General features: G+C 45.6%; 1 protein-coding gene across 3 annotated transcripts; it reads right to left on the bottom strand.

Moving 5' to 3' along the window:
• Positions 1-1,354: 1,354 nt before the first annotated feature.
• Positions 1,355-16,592, bottom strand: dtx2 (deltex 2, E3 ubiquitin ligase). Of its 3 annotated transcripts, XM_063204027.1 has the most exons (10): positions 16,354-16,592; positions 15,492-15,862; positions 13,670-14,444; positions 9,410-9,468; positions 7,802-7,993; positions 6,125-6,192; positions 5,386-5,550; positions 4,744-4,905; positions 3,938-4,027; positions 1,355-3,040 (listed from the first exon to the last, which is right to left on the bottom strand). In XM_063204027.1, the coding sequence occupies exons 2-10, from the start codon at positions 15,802-15,804 to the stop codon at positions 2,777-2,779; spliced, it is 2,088 nt and encodes a 695-aa protein (XP_063060097.1). In that variant the 5' UTR covers positions 15,805-15,862; positions 16,354-16,592; the 3' UTR covers positions 1,355-2,776. The 3 variants fall into 3 exon arrangements, with proteins under 3 accessions (XP_063060097.1, XP_063060096.1, XP_063060098.1); XM_063204026.1 differs by having other exon boundaries at positions 15,492-16,592; XM_063204028.1 differs by lacking the exon at positions 7,802-7,993 and having other exon boundaries at positions 15,492-16,585.
• Between the last annotated feature and the right edge of the window lie 472 nt (positions 16,593-17,064).

Consider the following 17,064-nt stretch of genomic DNA (forward strand, 5'->3'; position numbering starts at 1 on the left):
ATGCACTGTCATCATTTGGGGACACTATAGAGTGTAGGCTACATCAGCATCCCAATTGTTGCAATAACATTAATGCTGATCTTGGAATGGTATGTGGACTGCCATAGGCCATGAAGACTATCTTGTGCATGTTGGATCTGAAGAGAAGAGCAAACGGGGTTTACAGTCCAATTATTTGGACATTACTTTTCTCTTTTCAGAATGCCATATTAGCAGAATAGAACAGGACGATGTGTTGTGCTCTAATTTAAATGCAAGCTTCTCAACTAGCTGAATCCGCCCTGTTGTGACCAGAAATGTTGGACCTTAAAAAATTAAAATGAGCTTTTAAGAGAATGATTCATACACACACATACGTTATCATATAGATGCTTTCATTCATTTCATACAGATGCTGTCCATTAAGCTTGCCGCTTAATGCTGCACCCACACACACACACCTGTTTTGGAACTCATCACCTCCTGCACAGAGAAAATGAAAGTCAGTCAGTATCTCTTGTCTTACCTAGGCTGCAAATCACAATAAAGGGCACTGCTGATAAGTATTTGATATGGAATAACATTACTGATGGCTCCGAATACTTTGAAAAACACCTAATGTAGGCTGCTACACTTTGATAAGTCAGTAAGTTACGCAAGCATGGCCATATCTCAGAACTGTCCCTATCTCTACAGCTCCGAAGTCTGAGCCCCAAAGGGTTAGGCTATCGTGGAAGAGACCGGCTCTTCATTATTATTAAAGATTAGCCAGCTCTCCCACCCTTTGAAGGCTAGTCCGCTTTCTCATCATTCCCCTCAAATCACCTTTTATATGTCGAAAATCTGACAGGCCTGAATAAAACATCAGAGGGATCTTTTCAGCCAGGGGGACGTGTCATTCATCGACCCACCTGATCCCCTGGATGCATTTAATACCCAAAGTAATGAGGCCGCGCTTTTTTATGAATTCTTCATTTATTGCAGGTATAACTTTAAATATATGCTTGCATACAGCTGTTCAACGCCACCAAAATGGATCCTATGAAGTGCATATTAAGACTGGACCAGATTGCAAACGTTACGATGAAATAGCCAAAGAGACCATTACGAGTCTGAATGTCTTTTTTTTGTGTGACTGTGACAAGGTCACGAAAACAGCAACTTACTTGACTGAGTCACTCGCTCTAGTAGAGCACCAATGTGCTTTTCTATTCACTTCAAACACATGGACAGTGCATGGCTCCGAACACAAGTTATGCAGAAATGGGCAAAGAGTTTAGTTGATGTTCCAGTTGAGCACCAACAAAAAGCAATGTATTAGGAATGATTTATGCTTTGTAAGTCTTCACATGGAATAAACACAATACAAAATATGTATTTTTCTTTGTCAATTCCCTTTTTTTATTGTTTATTTATTTTTTCATTGTGCTTCCTAAACTGAAAAAAGCAGCGAATGATTTCTTCTGGAACCGAAGACATCTAATGCCTGATTGTTGTTGCATTTCTGTTCAATGTGCTGACAAGAGTTCACACATAAAACCTCGTACAGGAGTTAAAAACAATCTTTACAGTACTTATGAAAAAGCAAAAAGAAAAGAAATACCCTGAACTGACTGACGCCCTTCCATAAACACTTTCACTCATGTTTTCACATTCTGCACTCTGGTGGAAATAATTAATGTCTGCTTGCTGCCACGTTCAAGACCCGGTGGCTGCTAGCTTCATATTTTAGGGCGTTATCAGACCGCCTCAGAGAAGAGGTCTCCTCTCTCTCTCTCTTTCTCTCCCTCCCCTCCTGCAGTGGATGCCTCGGCTAATAAATGAGTAGTCGATGATGTGCAAGAACCTGATAAACATTCCCAGTGCTAATTCACTGGAGGTGCCAGTTAAAACAAAAAACAACTCTTGCTGCACAGGTCAGCAGGCATGGAAGCCAATTTCTTTCTTTTTTAAAAAATTAATTTTAAATCTTCTTCGCTGCTGTGTAATGCCTGTGCCTGTGGAATCATGTCCTAATGAACCGCGCCGTTAAAAACTAAAGTGCCTCAGAAATGTGTAAAGATAATGCTCCTGACCCCACCGCTGACAGTCTCAGGATGCATGTCAAAAAAGGAAACAAAAAGTTTTGTTTTTGTTTGAACCTTTTTAAGGCCTCTGATCGCAAGGTGTTTCACACCACTTTCTCTTCCTTGGCTTCATTCTCGTTAAGGTCACACACCATTGATGTGCCTGGAAGCCAAGCTTACCTTACGCCCCCCACAGTCATTTTCAAATCAACTGAAAATAGATGGCAGAAAAAAGGAGGGTCAAAACATTGTATGCTACATGTATAAGTTGCCTTCCTCACCTCTCCAATAGCCTATGCAACATAACAACTGAAGCCTCCATATTCTATCCACAACAATGTGTTTATTTTCCTTGCGAGCCAAGCTCAGTATTCATTCTCTGTCTGTGGTTTCGGATTAATATGTGACGTTTTGACTTCGCTGCTGCTTCCTCTCCCTGAAGGCCTCTTGATTCTCCTACGGCTTTGACAGAGCAGGTTGAGTGCAGGATTAAAGGAAACGGACCAGACTAGACCGGGGCCGGATGGAGCAGTTCATTATGCATGCCTTTGGCACCATTAACAATCCATATTCACAAGCCCAGCGTCTCGCACAGCAGACTACGGCAAGTCGTAAGGGTAAGGCTACACATTTGCCCCCGTTCTGCTGTTTGTGGTTCCTCTTCCTCCTTGATGATTGCTTGGATGGTTGATGACTGACAGGGGTGACTGGACCAATCAGACACCCTAATATCAGTGGGCGGGACTTGGTGCTGTGCCCTGATTGCGCCTGTCCTGTTTTAAGCAGTCCTCCGTCACGCCTTGTGAGGCCAGTTCCGCCAGTACGTTGTCCAGGTAGTTGGGGTCCGGGTAGCCGTGGCCCGAGACGTTGGACATCATCTCCGTCTTGTGGTGGATCTCGTTCCACACCACCGTGTCCGGCTCGCCCGTGGTGCTCGACGTCCCCACCGTGAAGATCAGCCGGCGGGTCCACGCAATCTTTAAAAGCTCTAAGACCTGAGGAAAACAAGTTAGAGAGCATGGTGTTAAGAAGATAAGACAGCTTAGTGTTAGATAAGAGTCTTTGAAATAAGAGTCGTACAGTGTTTAAGACATTTGCTTATGCTGCATGATATCCCTGATGTGAAATCTCTACATGTATGTAACTGAGGTGATCCTGCGCTCGTTAGCCACTTGGGGCTCAAACTCGCCACCTACCAGTCAACGCTCCAGTTCAGGCATGGGAGGCACAGCATGATACCGCTGAGCTTAAGGTCCAGACCGATAGGTGGGAGTAATTGAGCTTCCCCTTTAAAAGGCAAGGTACTACTTGTTATTTCACACGTGACCTGAGGAAGGCCGACAGGCCGAAACGTTGTCACATTAAAAACTGTTCATTTAACTTGAGAGTGTGCGGCACTTCTCTCCTCCTGCAATTGTATTTTCTGGTTGCCAGCACCTCTGTTTATGGTGTGCGTTTTGCACCTCCACTCACAGACCGATAGCTCAACGCTACAGATACTGTATGAGGCTTTGGCACGGTTTTGCTAACGTTCAACGCCGAACTCTGCAATTTGGTACCCGTTAAATGTACAAAATCCTATATTGAATATACATGCACTTTCCATACACATTAAGCAAATACTAGATGATCAGTGCTCGATCCTATTGCGGCTGTACCTGGTGCATCCTTTAAACTTGACTGCCACCATTTTGAGGCTTTTCAAGCCTTTGTTTATTATCACAGGACAGTGGGAGGAGAGACAGGAAGTGAGTTGGGGGAGAGAGAGAAGGGGAAGGACCCGAACGGTTAATCGAACCCAGGCCACATAGTAGACAAGTGCCCCACCGTAAGCGCCATGGTAGGGCCAAACATTCTATATCAATCAGAGGAAATGGTGGTTGACACTGTACCTTTCTGCCTTTCTCGTTGTCGGGCAGGAAGCAGAATCGAGGGAAGCCTCTGCAGGAGTAGGGCTGGCCTGGGTTGGGGTGCTCAGGGCCCTGTCCACACAACACAACACAAGAAAGGACAAGACAAGGCAAACCTTCATTCATATGCTCTCAACGGGAACGCAATGTAACAGCACATCTCATTGCTGGATCAAACGCCACCCTCCAAAGACAGAAATCAAAAAGTGTACTTTACCCTTCATACTATATAGCACCAAATGCACAATAGGGCCCTAAGGGCTGGCAAGTAGACTACTGTGCAAAAAAAAGCAACAAAATGTGAGCGCGCTCATACACAATCAATTAAAGACATACAGGTAGAGCCAGAGATTATTTAAGTATATAGATATGCCAATGTAATAGGTTGCTATGGGCACCTAACATGACCAGGTTCCGGTCTGCCTAAACGGGTGTGTCATAATACTCCTCGCATTGAATAGAACAGTCCTTAGGTCTGCCTAAAGGGGGATTTCCCCCCCTCCCCCTTGCAATAATAGAACCCGGAAACAATGGGCCAATGGAACCTCTCTCTCTCTCTACTCTCTCTGGTAGAGCAGTGGGTTTCAACCTTTTTGAGCCAAGGCACACCTTTTTCAGGGACAAAATGCCAAGGCACACCACCAACTGTGAACGCCAACTAAAAATAAAACCCCATTCTATACTGGTCATTTTCCACAGTACACCAGGTGATCATCACACTGCACACACTAGTGTTCCCCCGAGACAGCAATTGAAAAACACTGTTCTTCTAGACAATGACTCCGCACCTGTATTCCAGGTAAGATGTTGTAGACTATTTGTATGGTGCCGCAGTCGGAGTGGCCGGGGAGGGCCTGGGACACGCTGTAGATCTCCATCTTGCCCTTGGGCTGCGTTCCCGTCTTCTGGCCGTAGATTGTCTTGCACGAGGGACACTGAATGCTGCCATCCTGCAACAGAAGAGCCACAGCAACATTTTATTTATTTATTTATTCATAATCGTTCCATTTCCCCCCCCCACAATCATAACATAAAACAAAGGACACAGACAGGCAAGCAAGCCACAACATTCTAGCACTTTGGCAAAAAACCCCAAAAAACAAACAAACAAAACAAAAAAAATGGTAACCAAAAAAACCCCACAAAAAAGGGCAAAAGAAAAAAGAAAATAGACAGCCTCTTTTTGTAGCCGACAGAGCAGACAAACAAGCCTCCCTGCGACTGCCTTTCCCCTCAAAACACCTGTGTGGCCACTTATCTTCCCACCTACCTGCTGGCAAATCGCCCCACAGTCAGGAATAAAAAAAACAAAACAAAACAAAAAACAAAAGAAGGGGAGAGACAGGCCCTGAAGGTAATCACATATCGAAAAAAAAACCCCACAAAAAAAAGATTTCAGAAGAAAACATTCCCCCCTTTTTCTTTTTTACCTTGTTTCCATTGTTGTACATGGCCAGCATGCACAGCATGTGGAGGGTGTGTCCGCACTTGGTGAGCTTCCCCACGGCGCTGGGTTGGATCGCCTGGTGGCCCCCCTCTGGTGCTCCGTCGTAGCCGGAGGGAGACGTCAGGCGCTCCATACAAATAATACAATCCTAGGAGGCAGGGGATAGCGGGGGTGGAGAGGAAGAGGAGAGGGGGAAAGAGAGAACATCAGCACAAACAGTGGAAGAAGCTAGGGGGCGGAAAACAACATTGTTTTTCGGTGGTTTAACTACTGATGCTGGCTTTGTTGGACACCAGCAGGGGGGTTGATAGACATCCCAGGTACTGGTAGCCGCCGGACAACAGGAAAAGACGGCGTGTGTTTGTGTGTGTGTGTGTGTGTGTGTGTGTGTGTGTGTGTGTGTGTGTGTGTGTGTGTGTGTGTGTGTATGTCTGTGTGTACTAATGTGTGTAAGTAAAACAAAAAAGTAAGAATAGGAATTGTGAGTGAGTAAGAATGTACGCAAGTAACAGGAGAAGTTACAGCAAGAACAGGAATAGTGTGTGTGTGTGAGAGTGAGTGAGTGAGTGAGTGAGTGAGTGAGTGAGTGAGTGAGAGAGAGAGAGAAAGAACAGTAACAGGAATAGTTACAGCAAGAACAGAAATAGTTACAGCAAGAACAGGAGTAGCATGTGTGTGTAAGATTATGTCTGTTGTTGTTGAAGGAAGTGGAGATATATTACCTCATCAGCAGGTGGTGCCACCTCCTCCATGTATCTCTGGATGACATCCTCCGCCTTCTGAGGCCCACCTATGACCACAGACGTTTGAAGAAGCATATGATTCACACACCTCCTGCAGCAGATGTTCAACGCCAACAACAACAACAACACATGGTGCTCGGGCTTTTGTTGCCACTGCGTGGTGTACACCATGACATAAAACAGCGCCAAGTTGCAATTAAGAAAAAGACAAAAGAACAACAAAGAATCAAATAAAAAACTCTAAATGTAGACTAAAGGAATGTAGGTTGTTAAAAGTTGGCCAACTGCAGACATCTGTACTACTACTTACCCCGGCCCTTTAGTCCACATCAAAGCCCTCTTCCAAGCAAAAACACTCCTCTAACTAACTTTTATGTGTCATAACTTTGATGAAAGGTTTTAAAAGTGCAGCCACACCAAACATGAATAATGCAACTGTTAGCCAACCCCTGTCCATGGAGAAACATCATGCTCAGCTATTTTTTGGTCTTTGGTTTTTGTTTTTTTTGGTTAGGTGAAAGCGAAATTGATTAGGCTTGTGAGTGTCAGTCTGCAACAAGTGCCTTAAACTCTCTGTGGCAGCATTCTTTTCAGATTAGAGAGAAGGGAAGAGAAGAGAAGAGAAGAGAAGAGAAGAGAAGAGAAGAGAAGAGAAGAGAAGAGAAGAGAAGAGAAGAGAAGAGAAGAGAAGAAAGTAGAAGAAATGAGAAAAAAATGAGAAGAAGACTTGATCCTTGTTAAGTTTTATATATAATGGCATGATTTTGGATTGGACAGGTAGATGAATAGCCTAATTTTCCAACTCCCTATCCCTGGCTCATATACTCCTTGTTTTCCAGTGGATGAGACTGAGATGAAATTGTTATTAATGTAAACAGATCAAGGCCAAGCAGATATGATCGCATAACACTGCTGACTTGAATGTGAACGAGCAGGGCACATTTTCCAAGCAGCGTAATCAAGAAGAACGTGAAATGCGACATGCGTCATTAATACAATGGCAGATGGATGAACAAAAAGGTCATATGCAAATGAAATAAAAACAAAAGCACAGGTAGCGTGTGCGTGCTGCCATGATTCCAAGCCAAAAAACAAAACAAAACAATGGATGACTGAGCAAAATGTGAGTTTAAGTATGGATGACAAAATAAACAAACCACAATAACAACAAAAAAAGGTGAGCACCGAACAGCACCAACAAAAACAACAAAACCACAGACCCAAATGAGACTCTGGGGAGGCCTTGCTTACCTCATGTGCTCTCTCTTTAGCGTAGTGCTTTAAAAACATTACAAGCTCACCGAGAGCAGGACAAAAAAAAACAAAACAATACTAATAAAAAAAAACCTGTCAGAAGCACATGACACACATGCAGATGGATGAAAGACAGCACGGAAGCTTTTGACGCGGCGGCTGACGTGTAGCAGTGGCAATGCTGGTGTAAAAAGTAGTCGATGCGGGCGGGCGGATAAGAGGGGGAGAGGGGGGGGAGAGAGAGAGAGAGAGAGAGAGAGAGAGAGAGAGAGAGAGAGAGAGAGAGAGAGAGAGAGAGAGAAAGAGAGAGAGAGAGAGAGAGAGCAAGAGCGAGAACTGGGGGGGCTCAGGGCTGGAGTTTGAGTTTTTGGCTGGTAGGGGGCGTAATCGGCGGGGAGCTACCTGTCCTCGGCTGCCTCTTTGACCTCCTATGGGGGGCGCCCTCCTGGCTTTTGGAGGCCGAGGCGGAGGCCGGGGCGGAGGAGGAGGAGGAGGAAGAGGAGGTGGGCGGCCGGCCCGAGCCACGCTGACAGAGGGGGGCGCTCGTGAAGCGAACTCCGAGTCCGGCTGCTGACATCAAAATGGAAGCCATGCCTGGAGAGGGGGGACCCCATGCCGGTGGACACATGCAAGGAGGAGAGGGTGGAGGAGGAGGAGAGGAGGAGAAGTGATGAGCGTGGGGGGGCGAGGGGGAGGGAGGGTCAGCCTGGACCTCACCAACTGGAAGAACTCCACTGGAGGAGTTCCATACAGTAAGCTGCTTTTTTTTGGGGGGGGGGAAAGGGCCTGATTTCTGGCTTCCCATTGTGTTTTTTAGACTCCAGACATCTGCTGCATCAGTTTGGTAAGAAGTAAACTTGGGCCAGAGATAGTTCCTACAGAACACTGCTACTTACTTACAGTACTCTTCCCCAGACCAAAGCACCCAAACAAATCTAGCCTCTTGTCTAGACGAATTACCCCCAGACAAAGAGAGCCCAGAATGTGTCTTACCCTCAAGGAAAGCTGCTTCCCCCCCAAACAAAGCACAGAGGCGATACTACTTTGCTCCAACTGAGCTCCAGTCTAACCACCCCAACTCCTCCCAGCGCCTGCTCCTTTATCCATTTATTCAGCCTGATCAGCTCATTCCTAAGCCTCCCTTGAGACACAAGACATGATCAACCATGACCTATCCACCGTTTCTCTAGAACGCACCCCGATCCCCCCCGCCCGTAGACATCATCAAAGGCATCATGCTACATCAATCGACGAGGTGAACACTGGACACAGCAGAGCATGTTCTCTGGAAGGGTTTGGTGGAGGGAGGATCTGAGTGAATGCAAGATGTGCAATACTGGCTGGCAGTGATGGCGGTGGTGGTGGTGGTGGTGGGATGTTTGCAGATGCCACCCTCAGTGCTGAGAGAGAGGGAGCCAAAGACATCCATGGGGCCACAACAAACATGCACTTCACTTCATCCCCAGCTGTATTCTCTAAAGCCACACCGAGGAGATACGTTTACACAAAAGCTGAGTAATGGATAAACAAAAAAACAGCCATGACATCTTAATAGCCTTCATGACGGTAGACCTAACGTTACAATGAGAAAATCAATGTTCTGTAGAAACTATAACAAGACGTGACACATTTGAAAATAAGGTATTCTATTACGAACGCGCTTGTGTTCTGATTCTTTAGTCTGTTCATCAACCATGTCTTCCATCATGCCAAAGAGTATGAGGGGGAAATAAAAGGAAAGAATTTGATTTTCCTTCCACTCTAAAAGCGTTCTCCACATGCAAAATGAATGATTCTACCAGAGAGGGAATTTCACAGCAAGACAAAAAAAATTGTCGATCTGGCGGAAAAGAAAGTCACTTAACCTTGTTCGAACAGACTGACACTCACAAGAGAATTGACCTACGAAGTCAGTGAGTGATAGTAAAAACGGGTTGAAATGTGCATATTTATAAGGGGATCTTTTGTGAAAGATGTATAGCGGTAGTAGAGTACTGGAGTCAGCATTACCTGCCAGGGCTGCGCTCACACTGGTCGAGCCATTCAAGTGCACCGGGATGGTTGGGATGCTGAGGAGAGAACAGAGATTTGAACCTCATTTTTTGGATGCCACCACCACTTCATCACAACATACAATGTTTCATATAAAAAACATTTCCCCTCGGCACGACAAGGGAGCAAACCTCTCCCTTCACACCCTCAAACCAAGAAAAACACCGGGAAATGCTCACCCCCACCTACAGGGTCTAATAGAAGGCATTTTGAATGTCAAACTGTTGGTATAATCAATTGCCCGCAGTCCTTTGTTTGCGCACCATTTCTTTTCGAACAGTTGAAGATATTTTTTTGCCATTTTAAAGTCAGTGAATTCAGTTACAATCCTTGACTCAATCAGAGTCTTAAAAACGTCAATGCGATTCATCAATTTCCACTCTTGACTTAGCCTGGGAACTCCCATACTGCCTTTAGTTCTACACAACCGTTTCGATCTAAAGACAGTCTGGCGAGGATGACTCATAACGGCCAAGATCATGGTCCCCGTGTCATAATCGCCAAGCATTCCGACCTTTACAGTTTCTCTGTCCAATCAGAGAGCAGGGCAGTGTGTCATAATAGTCAAGTATTCTTGCCCCCTACGGAATTTACAATAGGCAACTCCCCAGACCTAATCTCACCTGTGATTAGGTCTGGTGTTAACCAGGCAACTCTTGACTATAGTGGAGGAGAGAACAGAAGACACATGTAACTAACCAGCCAGGACACCTTTATTTACTAGCCTAAAATGTATGCAGTGTTTCAACTTCTTCATTGTTGCCATACTAATAACATATTTCTTTCCATTCCTTTTCAAGTTATTCAGCCAGAAAGTGTTTTGACACAATGTGGAGACTTTGTTAGCTAGTGTGTAGCAGAGCTTGCTGCGTCAAATTAGCAAGCAAACAGCAAATAAAATCAGACAGATATTCTGTCTACTGTCTAAGTTACTACTCTACTGGATTTGCTTAACAGCTCAAAAAGTTCTTCATTCTGGAGAATGGGTTTGAAGCAGTATTCAATTGTGGAATGAATTTCTGTCAAGTGGGTTAAAAACTAGACAGCGAAAAATATAACTTTTTTCCCAACACTCAAAACTCTTGCCAACTGGACTATACACCCATAATAAGTTGTGTCCGAAAATTAAAAAAAGTCTGGCAGAAGTTAGACTGAGGCTTAAACAAATGAAGAAATGGAATTACAGACATGCGTAGTATGCCAACTACCCAGTTCATCAACAGCCTCTCTTAATACAAACTGGACAACGAACACAAATTCTTTAAAGTGATACTGTCTCATTTTTGTAAATAAGCCTATTTTACACCTCCCCTTGAGTTAAATAATAGGCTTTTACCATTCCCCTGTACTTTCAACTGTTCTCTGGGTATGGCAGTGCAAATTCTACCTCCAAGCTAGCAGTTAGCCGCCAGCTGGTCTCATAGGACTCAATGTTAACTGCTAGCATGGAGGTAAAATTTGCACTGCCATACTCAGAGAACAGTTGAAAGTACAAGAGAAAGGTAAAAGCCTATTACTTAACTCAAGGGAAGGTGTAATATGAGCTTATTTCCAAAAATGGAAACAGTGCTTTTAAGACCTGCATCCCGCATCCTGGACTGACTGGACTCATTGAAATGCTACTTAGTTAAGTACGCAAAAACTGAAGCCACTCGTCCTCCTCTCTGGTTGCACCAGAGTGCAAGCCTCCAGAAGCGCGGAGTACGTTGTCCTTTGTGTTCAACTAGCAGCAATCTTTTCAGGGGGTGTTTTATTTCTCAGCCATAATGGGCCACGCACACCTCCCCCAGACAGCCACCTCCTCAACTAACAAAACTCCCTCCGGGATACACAGAGATGCAAGCTGACACCCCCTCTTTTTTTAAGGATCTGAACACTAAATGGATGCCAAGGGGGACTTTGAGGAAGCGAGATACGAACATTTAAGGTCCATCCCACTGGAGTCTGCAATGCCATGATGAGCATTAAGACACCCATGGGAGACACAGGCACTAAACTTCTAATTTTACCACCCTGAAATTACTCTCCTAAAACTGTGATAAGGTGAAGCACTGTAGAAACTCTCATTATTTTTTCTCATCCCTGCTAATATAATGTAAACACGGCAACTTTGTTCCCAGTTCATTATCTACATTAATAATCGAGGTAATTACCTTACTCAAATAACGAGCCTAGTTGTTTTACAGAGGTTGCAAACACTCTGCTACAGCAGACCAACACAAGCAGAAATCTGTCCGTGTGTAAACATGGTAACTTTTCCAGGGACCTCAATGAATTGCTTCAACATTATCAGTTCTTATCATAGTGATTGATTTAGGGTTTTTTGTCACTTCTATTTTTAAGAAGAAACTTATCTTCTCTGCATATTGTTCTGACATTCACACATTTCTAGCTTTTCAACTTTTCAACAGGGCCCTCCCTCTGTCTCTCTCCCTCCCTCTCTCTCTCTCTCCCTCCATCCCTCCCTCCCTCCCTCCATTTTCCTGGGGAGGAAACACAAGAATATGGTGTCATGATGAGTTTGCCACATCTACGTACAGCACCATGACTTTGGGTGTGGACTACCCCATTTACTCTGCTCAGAATGTTTCCACACAGAAAAAGCCAGAAAAAAAAATCCAATGTTTATCCGGTGTTTTCTGTCTCTTTTTAAAAGGGTTGTACTTCATTTGTCACCGAGGCAGAGGTGACCTTCCTGTGCTGCTGAGGTGATTGATGCTCTGACCAGGCCTGCCGACAGGAGGGGGGCAAACAGGTCTAATGTCCGGGGCCCAGGAAGAAAAGGGGCCCAGAATTGGGCCCAGAATTACACTGTATGCATTGAGAGAGAGGGGGGGGGCTTTCAGGTGAATTTGTCTCGGGCCCAGCAAAAGCTTGTAGCGGCCCTGCTCCGGCCAGGCGAGCAGGAGGGGAGGGGGGATGGAGGCCCAACCAAAAACAGGCCCTTCCTGGTTCACAGTTCAACTGACTGGCCTCTCCCTAATGGTAGTGGGCTGGATGGAACAATGGGCTTCTAAATTAGGGGTTTCCCCTTCCCCAACGCACAAACAATGAACTGAAGACACGAATCGCCCCCTCTTTCTCTCTCTCTCTCTCGCTCTCTTTCTCTCTATCATTTACTAGCACTCCTCCACATTTCCTGGTGGTGAGGAGATCTGCTGCTTTTCTGAGTCTGCTCTTCGGACCTGCTGAGAGGTGAGTGTGAAGGCCGAGCAACACATGTACGCACGGACACGTACATGGACACGACGTACTACACACACAAACCAAACACACCCCCACAGTGGCCCAGTTTCCAAGGCCGGCCATGGTTTCATCCACAGGCATAAATATACACAAAAAGAAACACTTGACGGAGTGGTGAAAAAAAAGTGCTCAGAATCCGAGTATACAGTAAATCACAGGCGCCTCTGCAAAACATTACCAATGACTCAGATATGAAGCTCTGGGCTCAAGATGAAAGAGATGGGAGACGGGGCCTGGGATGAAAAGAACCTACGAGAATCGATTTGATTTCCAACCTGACCAAAGCAATGCGAGAGCGCATTTTTAAAAAAAATCGCATCCAACAGCCTAGTGCTCTGCACACCAGTTTGATTAAATCTATAAATCTAACAGATGGGCCAACAATGTGTGGAAACATTTAACTCATAGCGAAGCAAGAAGGGAACAATAGCGTACGTGGTGGTGGGCAATTTGTCATTTTTATCACCACTGAATTCCATATTCGGCTTTAAAAACCAACAGGAAACACCAGTAGGGCATTCACACAGAGATGGTGTTAGAGTAGCAACAAAACAGGTGGCCAATACTAAGATGAATGAAGAAAGGCTACACGAGCAGGCATATTGCTCTCTGTTGTACACCTAGGTCTAAATGGTGTTGAAAGATGATGAATAGTTCCAATCCGTACAGCATGAAGCACTGCATCTTGGGCTAAACAAAGAGCTGGTGCAACACCAACAAGACAGGCAATCGTTTTGGGTCATGGCCTATTTCGTAATTGCGTAATACATCAAAATGAGGGACCAAATAACTTAAGCTATTCAACATTGCGAAAGCAGCAACAAACAAAGCCATTGTGCTCCTGAAATAAATATCCAAATGTGGGGGCCTTGTCCATTTTAAAAATAGGTGTTAACGAAGCTTGGCACCAATGTCTTTCTTTGTGCTGTTTTTGTTTAATGAAATGGTGTATTTTTTAACCAGCAATCGTACCTGAATCCATTTGTGCTGGGAGGGTACGGCAGTCCAGGCCCTAGACCAGGTCCTAATCCCAGTCCAAGTCCCGGTCCAAACCCAGGCCCAGGCCCAGGCCCGGGCCCGGGTCCGGGTCCAAGTCCAGGCCCAAGGTGCCCAGGTGGTCCGAGTGGTGGTCCTGGATGCTGCGATGTAGACGAGGCCGAGCTCCAGGGGCCGCCCCAGGACACGTTCCCCACGGACAGGGGTCTCCTGGGGTAGGGGGAGTACACAGAGGAGGGCATGCTGCTGCTGCTGCTGCTACTACTACCACCACCAGCACCGCTACTACTGCCGCCACCACCACCACCACCAGCGGCCGCTCGCCCATGGCCCTGGAAGCTGGGCCTGCTGCTGGCCTGCCCGGCCGAGAAGGAGTGGCGGGATCGGCTGGGCATGGGTCCCGTGGTGCTGCTGTGACTCAGGCACTGCTGACACGTGCAAGCCGGCCCCGAGTGGATGACGGAGCTTGTGGCCAGCGGGTAAGGGGCGCTGGCCTGCCGCCGCACCTGCCGCCGGAAGCCCGAGGTCTTGTTGACCTGGGCCAGGGCGGTGAGGTCCACGATGTAGTTGTAGCCGTGGGGGCCCAGGTCGGCCGTGCCCTGGCCCGCCTGGTAGCTGTGCTCCAGCAGGATGGAGGTGCGGATCTCGTACGCCGTCCAGCTGCCCTCGTCGTTGGCCCACTCCCAGAAGACGCCGCTGCTTAGGGCTGACGACTGCGGGAACAGGCTCTGGCGCACACAGCGCAGCTTTCCTGTGACAGGCAAAATTTCAAAAAGACGTTTTAAGATGTTTTTTTTTAAATGGGGGCTTTGCTACTTATGTGTCTACTCTACAGGTAGTCTACCTCTCTGAGATTATACATTCATTCTGTATTGTGGTTGCAATTTGTGGCCATTTTAGACAGTTCTCCTGTTTTTCTTAACCTCTTAATTGGATAGCATACAGAACCTTGGGCTTTGTGCATACACTTTACTTAGCTAATGCTTTGGAAGTTGGCTACACAATGCAGCCGAAATAGAACACTGAACATGAACTTGAAAAGACACTTCCTCCACATTAGTCAGAACTGGTTAGTTTGTTTCCATTACTCTGATGTTTTCCCTAGTGTGTCATGAGAATGCCTCTTCTGATATGACAACGCAGCACAAAGGCAGCAGGTGACGAACCTTTTGAAACAGAAATTATTGTTTATATTAGCATTAGGAGATGTTTCAAGAGTCTCAAACAAAACAAAAACTTTGGCAAAATGCCTTAGTTGACGCTGGTTTAAAGGATACGTCGTGTGTAGTGATGCCAGTAAATGTCATCACACAGCAACGCAACCTTACATGACTAATACGAGTAAACCAACATACATAGAATAAAGTGCAGCTGTGCCACAGGACAAAACAGCTGTCGTAGTAAAGAAGTTGGGCAATGTTTCACTGGTCTTGCGTTACCCGGTTGAATGGGCAAGTTGGGAGCTGCATATCGATAAGTTCAGCGATGAAGCTCCTGTTCCCAGGTTCTAGAACTATGCTGTTGAGTGACAGAGGAGTGGCCCGTGACATGCATTTGCCTCACCCAGATTAAGTTCTTCAGAAGTAATAAAAAATTACCCACGTTTAATTGAGTTCAAGGCGTTAGCACAAAAGACAGATGTTAAAAGCAACTAGCGAAGGCTAATCCGAGCTAAAGCGGTTAGCTGGTTAGAGCTTCGCCCGAATTTACTGATAGATTAGCACGTAACAACAAAGGACACAATCAAATACGGTCTAATACATGAATGCTAAGTGGTATGCCCTGCACGTCAACTCACCAGTGTCCTGTCGAAACTGCTTCAGATTGGGGATGTCAATGATGTAAGCCGCCAGGCTAGGGTCTGACTGCCCTAGAGAGATGCTAGTTGAAGCTGGTCCCCCACCTCTTGATCCTCTTTGATGTAGCAGGCATTGTTCGATGTAACAGCTCACCTGACCACTGTATGGTCGCCAGTATCCGAAGTCGTCCTGCCATTCCCACACAACCACCATAGGCTGTGCCTGGCCAGGAATTCCAGAGGGCGGTTGGGTGACCAATGGTCCACTGCGGGATCCGCTCAGACCAAGGGGGAATCCTGAAGCAGTGGCCATCTCCAATAACGATAGCTCGGCTAACGTTACCTTCAGATAGGGACCTCGCAAGCTAATGCTATGCAGAAAATAGTAGTTGACGTTCAACAACCGATACACCAACTATGTCTTCAAAACTACGTGTTTGCTGGTGTTATTATTAAGTCGATGTGTAATCAGCAGCCAACATTAGCTGGCTCCGGAGGTGGATTACGAAATCATAACGAGATTGTTATCTTTACGTGCGTTTCGTCTGCTGCTAGCACAGCTAACGTGAGTTTAACATGAACTAGTTAGCGCGAGAAATGGACAAGATATGCCCCATTCTATACCTTATGTAACTTCAAATGTTATTGCGTTACGGGAGCAAGTTTACGATGGACTGTCGACTGATGCTGTTTTCTACAGAAGCGAGAAATGACGTTAGATATCCGGCCTCTCCTGTATCGTCGCTGTCATGCTAGTTGGCCCACTGCCTGTTTTCTTACGAATCCGACACAACCAGTCGGCAGAACTGTCAGGTGGCTAACATGACTAGCTCTATAAATCAAAATTACGGTAAGTATTTACCTATACAGTTGTATCGGCGGATAAACGGGATATTGCTGTGATGCTATGCATTATATAAATTCCTCTGCTGCCGAAACCCGCTTCATGCAACCACTGTTTCAATCTGAAGTTACCAGTTCTAACACCAGCCACACACACAAGCAATGCGATGATCCTTGATGTCCACAGTGACTGTGGCAACAGACATGCAGCTCCATTCAAGCTTCAAAATAAAAGCTAATGAAAAAGATGTAGTGACAGACACCATGCTTATCACTGATCAGGGTTACGTTAAAATCATACACATTTCTCACATTATTTATTTTCATTTGTTAAGATTTTATGGGGTAGGCAGGCTTTTATTGTATATTTTATACACACCCATATAGCCAATAAAGCCCGACAATGCTGGATTAAAAAAAAAGACTAGTACTTTTATTATGATAATTTGGATATATTCGGAAGTGCAAATACTAAATACATTTAAAAGCCCCAAGCTTGTCTTTTTGTTTACAGAAATGACGCAGTTCTGACACTAGTGTGATGAATGAGCCCCTTCTCTATCCTGCTCTAGTCATCAGTTATACGGGGAACATTTGTTGGGAGTAAGTGCGCCTGCTACCACATACATTCTCTGCTTGACTTATTAAAATCAGAGAAATGTCTTACCCAACCAACTTGATTGGTGTAAAAACTACATGACACTGAAGTAAACTACACCTTTTGCAGGGA

Source organism: Engraulis encrasicolus, chromosome 7 (assembly GCF_034702125.1).
Source record: "Engraulis encrasicolus isolate BLACKSEA-1 chromosome 7, IST_EnEncr_1.0, whole genome shotgun sequence".
NCBI classification, from domain to species: Eukaryota; Metazoa; Chordata; class Actinopteri; order Clupeiformes; family Engraulidae; genus Engraulis; species Engraulis encrasicolus.

Excerpts from the sequence above, each read along its gene's own strand:
- dtx2 (XM_063204027.1), bottom strand. The coding sequence starts at position 15,804 with ATGGCCACTGCTTCAGGATTCCCCCTTGGTCTGAGCGGATCCCGCAGT. Across the intron at positions 4,906-5,385 it reads TGTACAACAATGGAAACAAG|GATGGCAGCATTCAGTGTCC; the intron begins GTAAAAAAGAAA and ends CTTCTGTTGCAG. Across the intron at positions 4,028-4,743 it reads ACATCTTACCTGGAATACAG|GGCCCTGAGCACCCCAACCC; the intron begins GTGCGGAGTCAT and ends TTGTGTGGACAG.